At 40.2% G+C, this 17966-nt stretch overlaps 1 protein-coding gene and 1 long non-coding RNA gene across 11 annotated transcripts in view; one reads left to right on the forward strand and one right to left on the reverse strand.

Annotated features, from left to right (window-relative positions):
• The window catches only part of LOC110742911, a 26869-nt gene extending 14221 nt beyond the window's left edge, over positions 1-12648 (forward strand). Inside the window, exon 3 of the long non-coding RNA XR_002521195.2 lies at positions 12567-12648. This is a non-coding gene — a long non-coding RNA (uncharacterized LOC110742911). The remainder of the gene's footprint in view (positions 1-12566) is intronic.
• Positions 1-17966, reverse strand: part of CALD1 (caldesmon 1) — a 233865-nt gene that overhangs the window by 3838 nt on the left and 212061 nt on the right. For 5 of the 10 annotated variants that reach the window (XR_001901230.3, XR_001901229.3, XR_004183419.1 and 2 more), the window contains 6 exons: positions 10084-10127; positions 9906-9987; positions 6640-6777; positions 6122-6217; positions 3802-3916; positions 1352-1432 (listed from right to left, as the gene is read on the reverse strand). Coding sequence is in view for 4 of the 10 variants with exons in the window: in XM_017957180.3 (XP_017812669.2) it covers positions 1352-1432; positions 6122-6217; positions 6640-6777; positions 9906-9987; positions 10084-10127 (441 nt within the window). In the remaining 6 variants the exon portion in view is untranslated. The remainder of the gene's footprint in view (positions 1-1351; positions 1433-3801; positions 3917-6121; positions 6218-6639; positions 6778-9905; positions 9988-10083; positions 10128-17966) is intronic. The other 5 variants (XM_017957180.3, XM_009203902.3, XM_009203904.3 and 2 more) reach the window with 3 other exon arrangements.

The raw sequence follows: 17966 nt of genomic DNA on the forward strand, positions 1-17966 counted from the left end.
ATAGAAGGAATTGACAACTATACATTTTCTCCTGAATAGCATCCTAAAAGAAAGTACCATGTATAATGGTTAAAATGCAGGCTTGGATCAGACTGCTGGAGTATCAATGCAGGCTATGCTACTTATTCACTGTGTGACTTTGAGAAAGTTACTTCATCTTTCAGTGCCTCATTTTTCTCAGCTGCAAAATGAGAATGATACACTACTTACCTCACGTGGTGACTGGAGGATCAAATGAAATAATGGAGGGTAAGAAGGCAGAAGATTGTCTAGCATACAGTGGGGTGCTCACTTAGCGCTAGTAGTTTGCAATGTGATAATTACCAGCAGGCACTTTTCATATGTGTAGCAATGACTTAGAAAGGCTAGTGAATTTCAATGGAATAAAAGCGCAATGCGTAGCTAATAGTGAAGGTGGGGTAATATGTTTAGGTAGCTGCACCAGAACTAAGAACATGTAGAAAGTAGGAAAGGGAAGGTAATTCTCTCACTGCAGTGAATTGTAGTGATTCTCTAGTTGCGCACTTTGATGCACTCTTTAGTCCTGAGTTTGCTTAAGAAGTGCTTCTGTTTAAATCAGCCCATAAGCAGCCTGTTCTAACCTTGCTTATTGTCCGTCTCCAGTTTCTTCCTTTTTAATTTTCTTTTTATTGAAGAAGACTAGGTCTATTACTTGAAATGGGGAAAGGCTACAGTTGGGAGTTGAATGAGCTCATTGTACACAAAGGGTCCCATTTGCAGTCTGAGCATCATTTAGATGTTCTTCAGAGCCTCCTTTCTGAAGAATGACCATATCCTTTGACCAGAAGACTAAAAGGAAGAGGAGCCCAGTCATTCTTAGCCATTCATTTTCATAGGGTATTAAATGGTTGCCTTACTCTTGAATATTCTTTTAATTTTTTTGCCATAGCAACCCTGAGTCTTAGGCTGCTGGCAGTGGCAATATAATCTAAAATGGTTCCAGAAAGCAGTTTTGGAAACACTCAGGGAGACAGATGTTTTCCCCAAGTGATCTTTAAATGACTGTGGCACCAAGCTGGGACGTTGTAAGGAAACATAGACCATAGTATCCCATACAGGCTTCTGCTGCCAACGTTCCTACCACTGTGGTGTACTGAGGATGTCTTACTGAGAACCATTCCATGGATTTGGGCTGTTGATGTTGTATGACTGACAAACTTGCAATGCACTTTTCCTTTCACTGTGTTATGTACTGGTCTTTTAGACACTGATGAGTGTGCAGGCAAAGATCGGTAGGTCAGCGATATTTCTCATCTGACTCCAGGACATCATACTACAGCATACATCGGGAAAACAAACCTCCGAAATATTAGTCCTCCCAATGGATTACCTTAGTGGGGGAAGTGACCTTATCCACAGATTGCTTTTCCCAGAGGTTCCGCTTGCTGGATACATCTCCTGGTCTCAAGTCCTGATAAAGAGAAAGCAGAAAAACATCGATAGGTGGCCATTTATATTTTCCAGCCAGCTCTAAATAAATGGCCACATCTATTGTTTATTTGAATCAATTTGTTGTTTAATACACTTTACCCCAGTGATCTGAAATGGAATTGAAAGGACCATCAGCTGTTGTTTGATTTTTTTTTTTTTTTTTTTTTGAGACAGAGTCTCACTCTGTCGCCCAGGCTGGAGTGCAGTGGCGTGATCTTGGCTCACTGCAACCTCCGTCTACTGGGTTTCAAGTGATTCTCCTGCCTCAGCCTCTTGAGTAGCTGGTATTACAGGTGTGTGCCACCATGCCTGGCTAATTTCTTTGTATTTTTACTAGAGATGGGGTTAGCTGTTGTTTGATTTTATATAGACCGTGACATGTCTTACGATATGAGAATGGGCTGGAACTATAGCCTCTGGGTCCTTGCCCTTTACCAAGGACTTACTGTTTATTGATCAGTAAAAGTGAAACAGGAGCATGTTTAAAATAATGTAGCCTCATTTTAAATTTCTGCACTCTTACAAGTGAACAGATCATAGGTTATTTAAAAATAACTAATTTGGGGTTTGATAAACATTTCCTGAATCACAGATGAACTCAATTAGTACTCACCTCTTTTCCCCCAGCCCTTACTACTTTAGTGCACACCAGCCTGACTGCCAACTGCCCACATGGCATTTCTCTGCCTAGGGACTTTCTCTGGGTACAGATGCCCGTTTTGCCTGCCCAGGAGGCAGGCTGGAAAGTTCAGAGAGTTATTATAACATCTCCAGGAGCAGTCCTCAATGGCTGGCTGGGGAATGTTGGTGCAATATTATTTCTCAGGCTCACTCGCCTCAGCTTGGGTAACTCTGAAGTATGTGTTATCTGGTGGCTTCCAGGATTTCCTCCGTGGGATTAAGGTTTAACAGCCCATGTGGGGACTTGCTTAATAACACCTTCTTTGCGGGCTGCCTTCTCCCAACCTCACACCCTGTAGTGTTTTCTTCACCTCCATGTAAACAACTTGCTCTGGAATCACTATCTTGGGATCCGCTGCCGGGTAGCCCAAACAAAGTCACTTTTCTTTCTTCTTTTTCTTTTTTGAGACAGAGTCTTGCTCTGTCGCCGAGGCTGGAGTGCAGTGGCATGATCTCGGCTCACTGCAACCTCTGACTCCTGGGTTCAAGCAATTCTCCTGCCTCAGCCTCCCGAGTAGCTGGGATTACAGGCACAAGCCACCATGCTCAGCTAATGTTTGTATTTTTAGTAGAGACAGGGTTTCACCATGTTAGCCAGGATGGTCTCGATCTCGTGACCTCATGATCTGCCCGCCTCAGCCTCTGAAAGTGCTGGGATTATAGGCGTGAGCCACTGTGCCTGGCCACAAAGTCCCGTTTCTAGCAGCACCTCCCTCACCCTAAAATCATTTTGTGTCTCCTGAGGGGCAACTGGGTAATTCAGAAGTGGATCAGTAGAACCCCGCAAATATAAACATTCATCACAAATTGAACCCATGCGAGAAGATGACAGTTGATGACATGTGTAAGAACATGTGGAAATCTTGGGATGGAAACACTAAAATATGATCGATAACAGTTATATAGCTTAGAGTCTTTATTTACTACCTCATAATTAATTTCATTTGGATAAGGAACCAAATTTCTGTTTCAATTTACTTTTCTCCCAGCATTTGCTTATGTTAGTACTTGGCAAAAGGTAGTGTGTAGAAAATAAATGTGTTTTACTGAAATAGTAATGCTTATTTTGGCAAACCCTTTTCTCAGGAGGAAGGCAAAGCTAACAGCAATTGCATTTACCCATGGACACTGATCTAAATGGACATATTTCTAATAGATAGTATTGAGATTGTAATACCGAAAATGCATAGTTAAATGATACCATGTGAAGCATTTCAGATTTGCCTAAACCTTACTGAGTTTCTGGATTTCCTCTGTGGCATGAATTCCTGATATTCTATTAGAGAGTTACACCTATTTAACTTGGAGCCATTAAGCAACAAATCAGATTATTTTTGTAGAATTCCACTACATTTGCCAGCGTAGGTGGAAGTTGCCAAACTGTCTGGAAGACTGTTTTAACATTTTGGAAACTATAATTAGGAACATGCTGAGGGAAGCTCTGGAAAGCAGCTATTATCGCTTTGTTTATTTGACTCACATGAGACAAATATTTTTCCTTCTCATGCATGTTCTTCTACCTAAGAAAATGGATTGCACTTCCCATAAATCCTGCCGATGAATCTTTCAAGATCACTTAAAGAGTTTAAAGAGTCCTTTTAAGAAAATATTAACATCCGAGTTATAAGTTGGCATTTTAAATCAAAGGGGAAATATAAATGGAATTACCTGACCAGACTACATTTTAGAGAAAGACCCACTCCGGAAGAAGAGGGAGAAATGAAGGCAGGAGAAGCAGGTTTCCAATCAACCAGAGACCAAAAAGTGAGGAACAGAAGATCAGCTGAGAAAGACATTGTTGGGTTTTTTTTTTTTTTAAACAAAAAGAAAGACAAATTAGCTTTTTAATTGCTGTGTAACATGTAGTTTAGACACAAAGAATAGACAAACCAGCTAAAACAGACATACTCAGAATTGAATTGCAGTTACAAAGTTACACTGAAATCTTATAAATTCTACCCATAAATAGCAAGGGACATCCCAGTAGCAATCTGGTGTATTTACAACATTGATTTCATAGAACTTTCTTCCATCTGGTTTTCATTCGGGAAGCCATGCCAGTCTCCAAAATCTAATGGGAAGAAGGATGTCACTAAAATCTATACTAACTGCCATGTTCTTCTTTCCTTTTCTTCTCCACCCTCTAGGGGGTGATCTAGCAAGTCACATACTAATAAATAGGTAAAGCAGGCAATGATTTTGTAATTTCTCTGCAATATTTTTTTTTTTTAGGAGGCTGTCAGTAACCCCAGAACATGGTGTATGTTTTGTTTTGTTTTGTTGTGGAAACCTGGATACAGTTATACCTATCAAAATAATAAGTGAATTTTATATTTTTAACCTCATTAGGATGTCACACAGATGATGGTAAACTTTTAAGTTTACAAGTTCAAGTGCCGATAAAAGAATAGGGGGCAAGTTCTGGATCAATGTTTTGAGTATAATCTGCTACAAAAATGAAAGATTGCAAATATCATAAACGTGCAAAAATTAGCATCTCCTCCAAATATTCCATACTTATCAAAGAGGGAAACATAGATCTTTCTCTCCTTACTTACTATCTTGAGAGTTCCTCAGTAGGTCCATTGACTGCCTTGGTTTTTATATGTATATTTGGGGGAGAGGGTCCTTAAATTTCATTAGGTTTTAAAGGGGTTCATAATTCAAAAAGGGTTAATAATCACTGGTATGGAACCACAAAACTTATGTACACTGCCATGGCTTCATTTTGGTTTTGAAAATAATTTCTACTCCTTATGTTACCAGAGATGCTTGGAAAACTTGAGGCACTAAAGAGCACATAACTTTTGGGTCTAGGCTCTTGCCTCAACTGTATCCTTTTATAAACCCCCATTCTTGTACCTATTGAGAAGGGGAGGAAAAGTTGCTTTTTTCAGTGTGTAAAGATTTTCTAATTGTAAATTGGGTTGACATTAGTTTATACCTCCTGTGAGCCTTTATGCAAAGAATCTCGGGGTGTATATTAATTAAATGGTTCAAAGAGTTGTGTCCAAGAAGGATTTGCAAACATTTCCATTTCTTCCTTTTTAAATTGGAAAGTGACAAAAGTCAGTGACTTTGGATATTATATGTGGAGCCAACAAATGCAATTAAATGGCATGGAGCCAATGGATGCAATTAAATGCACAGAGGCCTAGGATTGGAAAGTTTTTCTTCTTCCTCTAGAATGTAGGATTATGACAGTGGACTCTCAGCTCCCTTGAGCACCAACAAAGCTATAAAACCAACTTAACAGCGAAAGCTCAGCAATATACAGTGGGGAGCTTGATACTTTTTCTTATTATAATGACAAATGCCAGGCAATTGTCATATACATTCAACGAAAAAGGTGAAAAGAAATGTTATCTTTAGTAAGATAGCTGCACTTAATAAATTAAGAAAATTTTAAATTCTCAAAAACATCATTCATAACCAGTTTTTCTAGTTTCCAGTTTTATGACTTTCCTGAGGAGGTGCTGACAACACAATTAGACCAATTATTTCAACAACTACCCAATAACTGCATTTTTGTGCCAAGTTATAAAAACTAGGGAAATTGAAACATATGGGTTCCCAATAGGCAACATACATATTCTTTTGGGAATAAGTTTAGGGGTGCTCTTGACAAAGAACTATCCAAAATGATTTGACCTTTCATTTTCAAACTTCTATCTAGAATCTATAGAATAGAAGCTAAACAAATAGACGAGTAAAGGGTCTAAATTCGAACTGCCTCAATATTCTAGCTGATTCCTTCTCTCAGTTAGGGTGTAGAGGTGATTATTTGGTTCCATTTTACCCTCTGAGTAACTGCGATGCAGCTTCTTAGAAGAGCTGTAAATCTGAACACTTTCCCGTTTGTTATTCATCCGGGAAAGCAAAGAACAGGAGCACTGCCATTCCTAGGTAAACAGAACAACTGCTTGTTTTCTTCCGCTGATAGAAGCTGGGAGATCAAAGAAACTCAGAAAAACCTGAACGTACTTACAGAAGGTTTGGGAGCAGGTGACTTGTTTCCATCTGGGGTTTTAGTTAGCCATTCATTGATGCGGCTAGAAACCCCTACCTTCAAGCCAGCAGTTTCCTACAAAGGGACAATCATCCAAAATATTAGAGAATGAAGTTAACTTTACCTGGGAAGGAATTTTCAAAGCAAATTCAAAATATCAGTAAGTGTAATTTCACATAACCATAAACCTTAACACTTGATATTTACAGAATATGTCATCTGGTTTTCTTTCCCTTGTAACTCGCCCCACTCCAACTTCAAGGGTGGACGTTTCAGCTCAGGCACTTTATTTGGAGTACGATGGCCGAGGCTTAGTACATCATGCAACCTCAGGAACACACTCTCTCTGAGCTTGCTTTTGTGGTCATTGCAAAACAAAATACAAATTGCACCTTCTTCGCTGCTTTTATTATTTACTAGTGTGATTCCCAAATCACAATCAACATGCAAAAAACATGTGCCCCTCTACACTTAAAAGACAAAAATCAGACGCTTACCTTATTTGGTGTGCCTGCTGCAGTGGGGGATGAAAACACATTCCCTTTCTCCCACATACTCTTGATATTGCGTACCCCTTCAGCAGGAACAGGAAGATCCGAGGCTGCCGGCTTTGTAGGTTTTGAGCTTTTTGTTCCCTGAAATTTGTGAGTTATTTTTAGGATTGGTGCTGGGAAGTTTGTTCTCATAAAATTACAGGGAGTTTGTCTTCCTCAACATTATCATCTTAAAAATTCGTTGTGTAAACACCTTCACCAAAAATGAGAGTGATAATTTCTGTTGTAAAACTTTATCCTGATGACATATGTCCCTCAAAATAAACCATCACAGCTAGATCAGAGGATCTTTCAAAAATGAAATATGCTTTTTGTTGGACACCATTTATTGTGAAATTGATATTCTACTTTGTTTCTTCAACAGATACTTTTTTTTTTTTTTTTGAGACAGGGTCTTGCTCTGTCACCCAGGCTGGAGTGCAGTGGCACAATCAAGGCTCACTACAGTCACAACCTCCAGGGCTCAAGTGATCCTCCCACTTCAGCTTCCCGAGTAGCTGGAACCACAGGCCTCTATTTTGTAGAGAAAAAAATGAAAAAATTAGCCAGGCATAGTCCCTATGTTGCCCACGCTGGTTTCGAATTCCTGGGCTCAAGGGATCCTCCTGCCTTGGCCTCCCAAAGTGCTGTGACTACAGGCATGAGTCACCACACCTGGCCTCAACAATACTTCTTAAATGCCTACTGTATGAAGGGCACTTTGCTAGGCTCTGGGGATACAATGGTGCTCAAAACAAGACAGTTGGGAGGCTGAGGCAGGAGAATCGCTTGAACCTGGAATGCAGAGGTTGCAGTGAGCCGAGATCGCACCATTGCACTCCAGCTTGGGCAACAAGAGCGAAACTCCGTGTCAAAATAAATAAATAAATCAATAAAATACAAAAAACAAACAAACAGAAAACAAGAAGACAGCTGCAGTGGGCTTATATTTTAATAGAAAGGAAAGATAGTAACTAGTTATACAAGTATTTATTTCACATTGTGCTAAGTGCTATGAAAAATAATGATGTGCCATAAAGCATGGCACACAATCAGGGGGCAGTACTTAGTTTGGGGGTGCAAAGAAGGTTACTCTGAGGAAGTGACATTTTAAACCAGATCTGACAGAAGACTTGAAAGTGGCGAAGTAAACAGGAGCAGCAAACTCCATTCCATGCAGAGGTAACAGCATGTGCAAAAGTCCTGAGGCAGGAAAGTGCTGAAAGATGGAAAGACTGAGATACCCCTGCATGGGAAATATATTAGAAGGAGGAAAGAATGAATGTAAGTAAGAAAGAAGTGTATTCAAGACACTCTGCCAGCAGTAATGAAGGCCATACCCCAAATGGCTCGAGTTTCTCCTCCAGTCCTGCCCTGTGGCCTGTGCCTATGTTCAAGAAGGCACAGCCAGGATGAGTGGTACCATTATGAGGGGCCATGGCATAAAGAATGATCTCACTGGACTATGCAAAGTTTAAAGCTCCAGTCTTGGTTTCATTACACCTATTAGTGCTATGACCAACTCAATCACAGAAAATAAAGATCTGCAACCTGTTTTATATTTTAGTGGACATTTAGTCTTGTAAATCACATCTTTAGTGTTAGGACTTGACTATTCCTTTGATAAATCACCGGATGCCTCTCTTTCTTATTCCCTCATATCATCTGTAAACTATTATATGTGTATCTCCACTCTACAATATAAAGAAGAAGAAAAAATCAAATCAAACTGATCCAATTACTTCATAGGAGGTGCTCTGATGTGCAAGAGGCTAAAACCATTGACTAAAGTCTACACGAAGGAGAAAAAAGCAGGATCACATCTTGATCAATGACACCTTCCTTCTTGGCGCTTTGGTATTGGGAAATACACATTTCCAAATAGAATAAAACCCCCAGGTCAGTTGGGTGGGGGAAAAAAGGTGGAGTAGATAGACACATAAAACTGTGTCCTTCAAATAGAAAACAATCAGTTTGAAATTGATGATGATTAAACTTGGGTTGGCTATCATCTTTATATTACATTATACTATTTTTATTTGATAATAAAAGGTTTTTATAAACAGAGGATTAAGTAAGATTGTGAGAGACCTATTCAAACCACATATGGGAACATATTTTATAAGGAATTAGGGATATTGAAAATATACATGTGAATGTATAAAAAATATAGTTAAATACTGGCCGGGCACGGTGGCTCATGCCTGTAACCCCATCATTTTGGGAGGCTGAGGAGGGCATATCACCTGAGGTCAGGAGTTTGAGACCAGCCTGGCCAATATGGCAAAACTCTGTCTCTACTAAAAATACAAACAAACAAACAAAAATTAGCTGGGCGTGGTCGTGGGCACCTATAATGACAGCTACTCAGGAGCCTGAGGCAGGAGAATCGCTTGAATCCGGGAGGTGGAGGTTGCAGTGAGCCGAGATGGCGCCATTGTACTCCAGCCTGGGCAAAAAGAGTAAAACTCCGCCTCAAAAACAAAAACAAAAACAAAAAAGAACATATATATATAAAAAAAATACCAATAAACCCATTTGTTTAAAAAAAACCGTTTTCATTAAACAATATTCAGGCTGAAAGTAGAAAGTAATTTATTTAAAACTCTTCTAAAATTTATCTTTATTACTATATTTCTTAGAACTTAGAATTTCAAAGTGTAATAAATCATTCGGCTTTGGGACGTTTTCATTAAACAATATTCAGGCTGAAAGTAGAAAGTAATTTATTTAAAACTCCTCTAAAATTTATCTTTATTACTGTATTTCTTAGAACTTAGAATTTCAAAGTGTAATAAATCTAACACTATCAGGGGCCGGGTGTGATCGCTCACATTCGGCTTTGGGACGCCAAGGTGGGTGGATCACTTGAGGTCAGGAGTTCGAGACCAGCCTGGCCAACAGGGTAAAACTCTGTCTCTACTAAAAATACAAAAATTAGCCAAGTGTGGTGGTGGGCCCCTGTAATCCCAGCTACTTGGGAGGTTGAGGCAGAAGAATTGCTTGACCCTGGGAGGCGGAGGTTGCCGTGAGCCGAGTTTGCCACTGCACTGCAGCCTGGGCAACAGAGTGAGATTCCATCTCAAAAAAAAACAAAAAAAAACAAAAAAAAATTCTAACACTCCTAGGGCTATTGGACTTGATTATTGTCCTAAGTGTTTTTATGATCTTCTATGTAGTCAGAATCTATTTCTGTTCAGTGGGATCATAACGCTGAGGACAATTCTCACCTCAATTGCACTAGTATACTGCTCCAGTCTGCTGTCAATCTTGGAGACTACTGCTGCTTGATGGGTCGATTTGACACCACTGCTAAAAAAGTAAACACATACATATAAAAATATGAGAGAGAATCTTCCCATACATATGCTAGCTGATTAGTTCAACTGAACCATCAACCATATTTACCTTTTCTGCACAGACTTATTCAAAAATTCTGCTCGCTCTTCTATCTAGGAATTGCAAAAGAAAATAAACCCAATTAATATTTCAAGCTTATAAGCAGTGTTTCTCAGCCCAGGCCAATATCATCCCTGAACCTGTTAAATAAACACCAAAGAGCATATAAGGGTATTTGAGTTACTGTGCATAGATCTGCTAGAAAGCAAAACTACATATAAGGTATTTGGTAGTGAGATTTGGGGGAATGAAGGTAGGATTGATACAGGATAGAGAAAATGTGTAAAAAAAAATATCAAGTTTTCAAGGCAAAATAAAGACCAGACAGAAATGGAATAAAAAATGCCTCTAAAACCATATAAATCAGTGGCAAAATAATTGAATTTTAAGACTAACATAATTGGTTGGGCACTGAGGCTCACACCTATAATCCTAGCACTTTGAGAGATCAAGGCAGGCAAATAACACTTGAGGTCAGGAGTTCAAGACCAGCCTGGTCAACAAGAGGAAACCCTATCTCTACTAAAAAATACAAAAATTAACTGGATGTGGTGGCACGTGCCTGTAGCCCCAGCTACTTGGGAGGCTGAGCTGGGAGAATTGCTTGAACCTGGGAGGGAGAGATTGCAGTTAGCCAAGACTATGCCACTGCACTCCAGCCTGGGTGACAGAATGAGCATCTGTCTCAAAACAAACAAAACAACAACAAACTTAAATAATTTTTTCAAAAATACACACTGTTACCCTTTAGGATGTATTTATTAGAGACATACCATGCTATTTGAGTTAACAAAATTTTCCCACAATGTTTTAACTATGTATTTGGTATGTAACAGGATTGAATAACTAGAAAATGTGAACTAGTCCCTTATTGCTTAACCTGATTTCCTACCTTGACAAGGGTCAATGATCAAGCCTATTGTTGAACTTTATTAGCCGTGGAACGTGAAAGATGGATGCAAGTAGAATGAGGATGGGGCACAGCTCATCTGTAATGGCTGAGGCTTCCCACAAAGCCCCTCTTAACCCAAGTGTGAAATTAGGAAATAAGCCCAGAGAAACAGGGGTGGACATAGAAAAAATCAGCAGTTCAGTAGTCTTTGATGAATTCTTTTTTTTTTTTTTTTTTTAAAGCTAGGAACTTTTTGCTACAACCGAAGCTGCTAAATCAAACATCATATTTTACTGAAACTGTATCACTTAAATTTAGATGGTGGCCATAAGGAAATATTTGTTGAATCATGCCACAGCCAACTCCAGACTAGAAATATCCTCTGCCACCCATGACTTATCAATTCCATGAGCAAATACTTTCTTTGCTTATGACTGCATGTGCCAAAGCACAGGCACGCTGAAAAGTTTCATTTTGTTCCCTGTTCAGGACAGCCAAGAAATCTACTAGATTATAGTTGCCCTAGGCTAGTATGTTTGAGTGGCCCCTTGTCTCAGTGAGTCTCGGTTAATATGAGAAACTACCATAGACTGGATGATTTAAAACAACAAGCATTTCTCACAGTTCCGGAGACTGGGAAGTCTAAGATTAGGTTGCCAGCATGGTTGGGGTCTGCTGAGAGCTCTCTTCATGGTTTGCAGATGGCCACCTTCCTGCTGTGTCCTCATATAGCACAGAATAGAAAGGGAGCAAGTAAGGTTCTGTGTCTCTTCTTAAAAGGGCACTAATCCCATTAAGGGGGCCTCCACCCTCATGACCTAATTGTTTTCCAAAAGTCCCACCTCCTAATACCATCTTATTGAAGGTTAGGATTTCAACATATGAATTTTGAGGGGATACACACAATTCTCCAAGATGTGAGGGGTTCTTTCTGACCCAGACTGGTCTGGGATTCATGAGCAATTAATAAGTATCACAGAGTTTTTCTTTTGAAAACATGCTTCCTCTCTAATATCAGTTGAATAGCACTTTTATAGATATTAGTAAGAGCATTTCATTCTTTCTGATGATTTCCTACAAAGACAAAAGCAAACTCTTAAAAACCTTTATGCAAAAAAGTACTATAAGTAGTGCTGAGTTTATGGGATATATAAAAAATCTATAAAGTAATCTTATTTTTCTGATTTTAATTATAAACTTAGAATTATATTTCTGTAGAAAAAATTCCCAGGTGAGTAAGGTGAAATAGTTTAGAACCATGCAATGCATTGGCACTTTTAATAAATATTACCCATCCGTCCATCCGTCTGTCCATCCATCCATCCATCCATCCATCTATCCATCCATCCATCCACCCACCCACCTATCCTATTTTTATCCCTGACAGCCTGTCAGCCAATTAGCCAATAAATTATATATTGAGTACTTTCTATATAAAATTGAATACTAATAAATAGAATAGTGCTATTGATCAAATTGTGTCCCCCTAAAAAGTATGTGTTGAGGCCCTAACCCCGATGTGATTGTACTTGGAAATGGGGCCTCTAAGGAAGTAATTAAGGTTAAATGAGATCACAGCAGTGGAACTCTGATCCTACAGGATTATTATCACTACAAGAAGAGACACTAGAGAGTGCACCCGCTCTCCTTCCACCATGTGAAGACACAGTCAGAAGGCAGCCATCTGCAAGCCATGAAGAGGGCTCTCATCAGAAACTGAATCTGCTCGCACCTTGATCTTGGACTTCCAGCCTCCAGGACTGTAAGAGATACATTTCTATTGTTTAATACATCCAGTCTATGGTATTTTGTTATGGCAACCTGAGTAAACTAAGATAGACAAGGTCTTATTCTTTTTCTTTTTTGAGACAGAGTCTCACTCTGTTGCCAGGCTGGAGTGCAGTGGTAGAATCTCGGCTCATTGCAACCTCTGCCTCCTGGGTTCAAGTGATTCTTCTGCCTCAGCCTCGAGTAGCTGGGACTACAGATGCGTGCTACCACGCCCAGCTAATTTTTGGTCACCATGTTGGCCAGGATGGTCTCGATCTCTTCACCTCGTGATCTGCCCACCTCGGCCTCCCAAAGTGCTGGGATTACAGGCGTGAACCACTGTGCCCGGCTGACAAGGTCTTATTCTTTAAGGAACACAGAATTTAGTAGGGAAGACTAATACAGTATATAAAATAAAATATTTAAAAATTAACAGCAGGTACAATATTAAAGAAAAAAATGCTGTGTGTATAAGAGAAGTAACTATCTGGGGGAGTTGGAGAAGGCTTTTCAGTAGTGTTGATATTTGAGCTGAGATTAGTAGTTTCTGGTTTACACAGTTTCAGAAATGAGTTTATGAAAGTGAGGAAGGAAGTGCATGGCTTAGCCAGGAAAGGGCATTTCTGGCAAAGCAAGCACATGTACAAAGATTTGGAGAGCCGTAAGGCACGCAGCGTGGTGAGACTGAAGGATAAAGAAAAATTCAATGTGGTGGGAGGACAGAGGCACCGCAGAAGGGGATGGCAGAGGTGAGAATTGTTCTTTGTCCCACCTGCAGCATCTTTATGACTCAGGGATCATCTTTCTAACCTTAGCCCTGGCATTTATTCAAATCACCGAGGTTCTCAGATTCCTACTCCTCCTTTTGCTTCTATCATAGCTAACATAGCTTGACTTCATCATCGCATTCCACACATTTTGTCAGGATGCACTGTTGGTTTACTGATGCGCTCCTGTTAGAAAATATCCTAACTTAGTGGCTCTATGTAATTTAACAATTTGTACTGAATTTGTATATTAAATGTTCTGTTTAAGGAGTTTAATGAGGGAAATTGGTTCTTCTGAAGACCAAGAGGTGGCAGTATTGTCTCGATAAAACTCGAATAAAAGCACACTATTTGTTTTAGAAAATTGGTGCTCTCATTACTCTACACCCTGCCCCCAACCAATGAAGGCAATAGAAATAAAAAAATCTTTGAATTGAATTTACTTAAAATCTATTCATTACATATGAAAATCACTCACTGCTAACATAATTTAATGATGAAAAACCAGGTACAGACTTTCCCAAATAAGGAATAGAAATCATGAGATATTTTTTTAAAAAATACTAGTTGGCAGTATTTTGATGTCAAATAGCAAATATGTTTCCTCCCATTGGTAATCTACAATGCTAACTTGTAACCACTTATAAAAGCTGCAGGGCCAAGGGCATTAATAGCTATCCCAATTAAGTTGTAGAATATGAAATTGAGCTTGAAAATCAGAGTCACAGCAGGTTCTTCAAGGCACATACATGGAGGGAAGCATAGACTGTCTGCCCCTGAATATGTGTCTCTCTTATGTAGAAATTTAAAATATTCTGGACCTTTTTTATACATCTACTTTAATCAACTGCAGACAAATGCCTCTCCACCAGAGGGAGTAGATAAATGGCTTCCTGGGGGCACTAGATGAAATGGGAAGTCAGCATTTGGTTGAGGGAAAGACCAGAGAAATAAGTAAGTTGAGAAATTTGGTAGAGAGGAAATAATTAAAGAGGCGGGAAGAGTGGGTTATAGTTTCTCCTGAAAAAAAAAAAACCACAGTAGAATTTAGAAGTCTAGATGACTGCTATTTTCTTCATGTTACCAAGACTGTTCAAGGAAGGCTTGAGCGGGATTTTAAAGAAGGTAGAAAGAGAGAGCATGGTTTTCTTTTTCTTTCTTCTTTTTTGTTTTTGGAGATGGAGTTTTGCGTTTGTTGCCCACGCTGGAGTACAATGGCCTGATCTCGGCTCACTGCAACCTCTGCCTCCCAGGTTCAAGCAGGTCTTCTGCCTCAGTCTCTCAAGTAGCTGGGATGACAGGCATGCGCCACTGCGCCCAGCTAATTTTGTATTTTTAGTAGAGACGGGGTTTCTCCATGTTGGTCAGGCTGGTCTCAAACTCCTGACCTCAGGTGATCCACCTGCCTTGACCTTCCAAAGTGCTGGGATTACAGGCGTGAGCCACCTCGCCCAGCCGACAGCATGGTTTTCTTTGACTACTGTTGAGTCAGGAACAGAAGACCTAGACTGGGAATGGGCTGAACTCTGAGAGCTGTACAGAGATAGCCTGAGCCCAGGGAGGTTTTGTTTTCTTAGAGCAGGGGGTCTGCAAGCCATGGCCCATTTGTCCATGGGCCAAGTGCAGCCGGTGTTTTCCACACACAGCCACCTACTTGAAATGTTTTTTTTTTTTTTTTTTTGAGATGGAGTCTCGCTCTGTCGCCCAGACTGGAGTGCAGTGGTGCGATCTCAGTCACTGCAACCTCCGCCTCCCAGATTCAAGTGATTCTCCTGTCTCAGCCTCCTGAGTAGCTGGAATTATAGGCACCTGCCACTTCGCCTAGCTAATTTTGTATTTTTAGTAGAGATAGGGTTTCTCCATGTTGACCAGGCTGGTTTCAAACTCCTGACCTCAGGTGATACACCTGCCTCGGACTCCCAACATGCTGGGATTACAGGTGTGAGCCACCGCACCTGGCCTTGAGAATGGTTTTCACATTGTTAAATGGTTAAAAAAAATCAAAAGAAGAAGAGTATTTCATGACATTAGAAAATCACAATAAAATTACATAAAATTCAAATTTCAGTGTTTATAAATAAAACTTGCCTACTCCACAAGGCCTTTCTCTACTCATTTTGCTCTGCTCTGAGATCAGCATTTGGTCACCTTAGTACTTCTTGAATTGTTTCTTTGAGGCAGTCATTAGTGCCATCAGGGCAGCCACCTTGCTTTGTTCTTTCCCTCACAGGACATAGCATGCATTAAGTATTTCATAAATAATCAGATATTAAATGTATAATCCCTCTGTGGCTTAGTTTCAATTTTCCCTGAAGCAGATCTTGAGACAAGGGTTCGAGTACAAATAATTTGTTTGGGAGGTATCAGAAATATGACTGGGACCCAGACCGTCATAAATACTAAGTAAGCCGGGCACGGTGGCTCACACCTGTAATCCAAACACTTTGGGAGGCCAAGGTGGGCAGATAATGAGGGAAGGAGTTCGAGACCAGCCTGGCCAATATGGTGAAACCCCCATCTCTACTAAAAATACAAAAATTAGCCGGATGTGGTGGCGTGCGCCTGTACTCCCAGCTACTTGAGAGGCTGAGACAGAAGAATTGCTTGAACCTGGGAGGTGAAAGTTGCAGTAAGCCAAGATTGTGCCACTGCACTCCAGCCTGGGCTACAGGGCGAGACTCCATCTCAAAAAAAAAAAAAAAAAAAAAGACTAAGTGAAGTTATTTGGGGATTTAAAAATTCTTATTTTCATGTGGAACAAGTAATAACTGTAAAATGTAAGCAGCTTTTGGTCATTTTGGTGTGCCAGTTGATATAACCTTATACATATGTACATAATTAACCATCCAGACCTCGCTATGATTCCTTTTTTGTTTTTTTAGAGACAGGGTCTCATTCTTTTGCATAGACTGGAGTACAGTGGTACTATCTCAGCTCACTGTAACCTCTGCCTCCCAAGTTCAAGTGGTTCTCCTGCCTCAGCCTCCCAAATAGCTGGGATTACAGGTGTGCACCACCATGCCTAGCTAATTTTTGTGTTTTTAGTAGAGACGGGGTTTCACCAGGTTGGCCAGGATGGTCTAGAACTCCTGATCTCAGGTGATCCACCTGCCTCAGCCTCCCAAAGTGCTGGGATCACAGGTGTGAGCCACTGTGCCTGGCCAGACCTGGGCATAATTCTATCATGGCTTTGCCCATTGTTGATGCTTTATAACCTAGCTAGGTTGATGGAAAATGAAATGTTAAAGGTTCCAATCTCTGAAGATTCATTCATTTATTCATCATTTAACAAATTTTTATTAAGTATCTTCAATATGATGTAAAGCACTGTGCTAGATGCTCAGTGATGTTAATCCTCAAAGAAATCACCACTGGCAATAATGGTGGACTGATTATAAATCAAGGATGCTACTTTCTTGAGTCCACTGTGTTTTCCCTACATCTCAACTATTCTATCATCTACCTGACTCAGCTGATTCCTGCTCCTTCTCTGTTGTCCTGGCAGCACTCTGTTTTACATCAAATAGGAGCTGTGTTCCCTGAAGGCTGTCATAGGACCAAAGCCATCCTGGAAAAGGACCCTCTCCAAGTCACATTTCACCTCCTCCCATAATAATTGCTTTAAAATTTGCACCTGTATCGTTTCCAGCTGGCTTTTAATCATGACAAAGAAGAAATGAACAGCTAGCATGAAAAGCAGCTTAAACTTTTAAAATATACTTTCCCATTTTATAAATTTTAAATGTTTCTATTCTCAGTTGCTCAAAGGAATGAGGTACATGGAGAATGTGGATCAGTAAAATTCAGAGATAATCACCGAATGTCATTTTAATGTATGCCAAAGCATCTAATAAATAACAGATTAAAAATTTCACTACTGTCTCTCCTTTCCATATGTTGTAAACAAAGAGAAGCTGTGAAACAGCTGAAAGGAGGTGCTATGGTCCAACATTTATATGTTGAAACTGAATCCTTGATGTGTTGGTACCAAGAGGCAAGACCTTTGATTGGTAACTAGGTAATGAGGGTGGGGCCCCTGTGAATGGGACTAGTGCCCTTATAAAAGAGGCCTAAGGGAGCCTGTTTTCTCCCCTTCTCCTTCCACCATGTGAAGACACAGGGAGAAGGTGCTGTCTTTGAGGAATAGGCCCTCACTAGACACCACATCTGCTGGCACCTTGATCTTTGACTTCCCAGCCTCCAGAACTGTGAGTGATAAATTTTGAGACAGAGTCTTGCTCTGTTGCCCAGGCTGGAGTGTAGTGGTATGATCTCGGCTCACTGCAACCTCCACCTCCTGGGTTCAAGTGATTCTCCTGCCTAAGCCTTCCAAGTAGCTGGGATCATTATAGGTGCGTGCCACCATGTCCGGCTAATTTTTGAATTTTTTGGTGGAGGTGGGGTTTCACCATGTTGGCCAGGCTGGTCTCGAACTCCTGACCTCAGGTGATCTGCCCACATTG

Source organism: Papio anubis, chromosome 4 (assembly GCF_008728515.1).
Source record: "Papio anubis isolate 15944 chromosome 4, Panubis1.0, whole genome shotgun sequence".
NCBI lineage: Eukaryota > Metazoa > Chordata > Mammalia > Primates > Cercopithecidae > Papio > Papio anubis.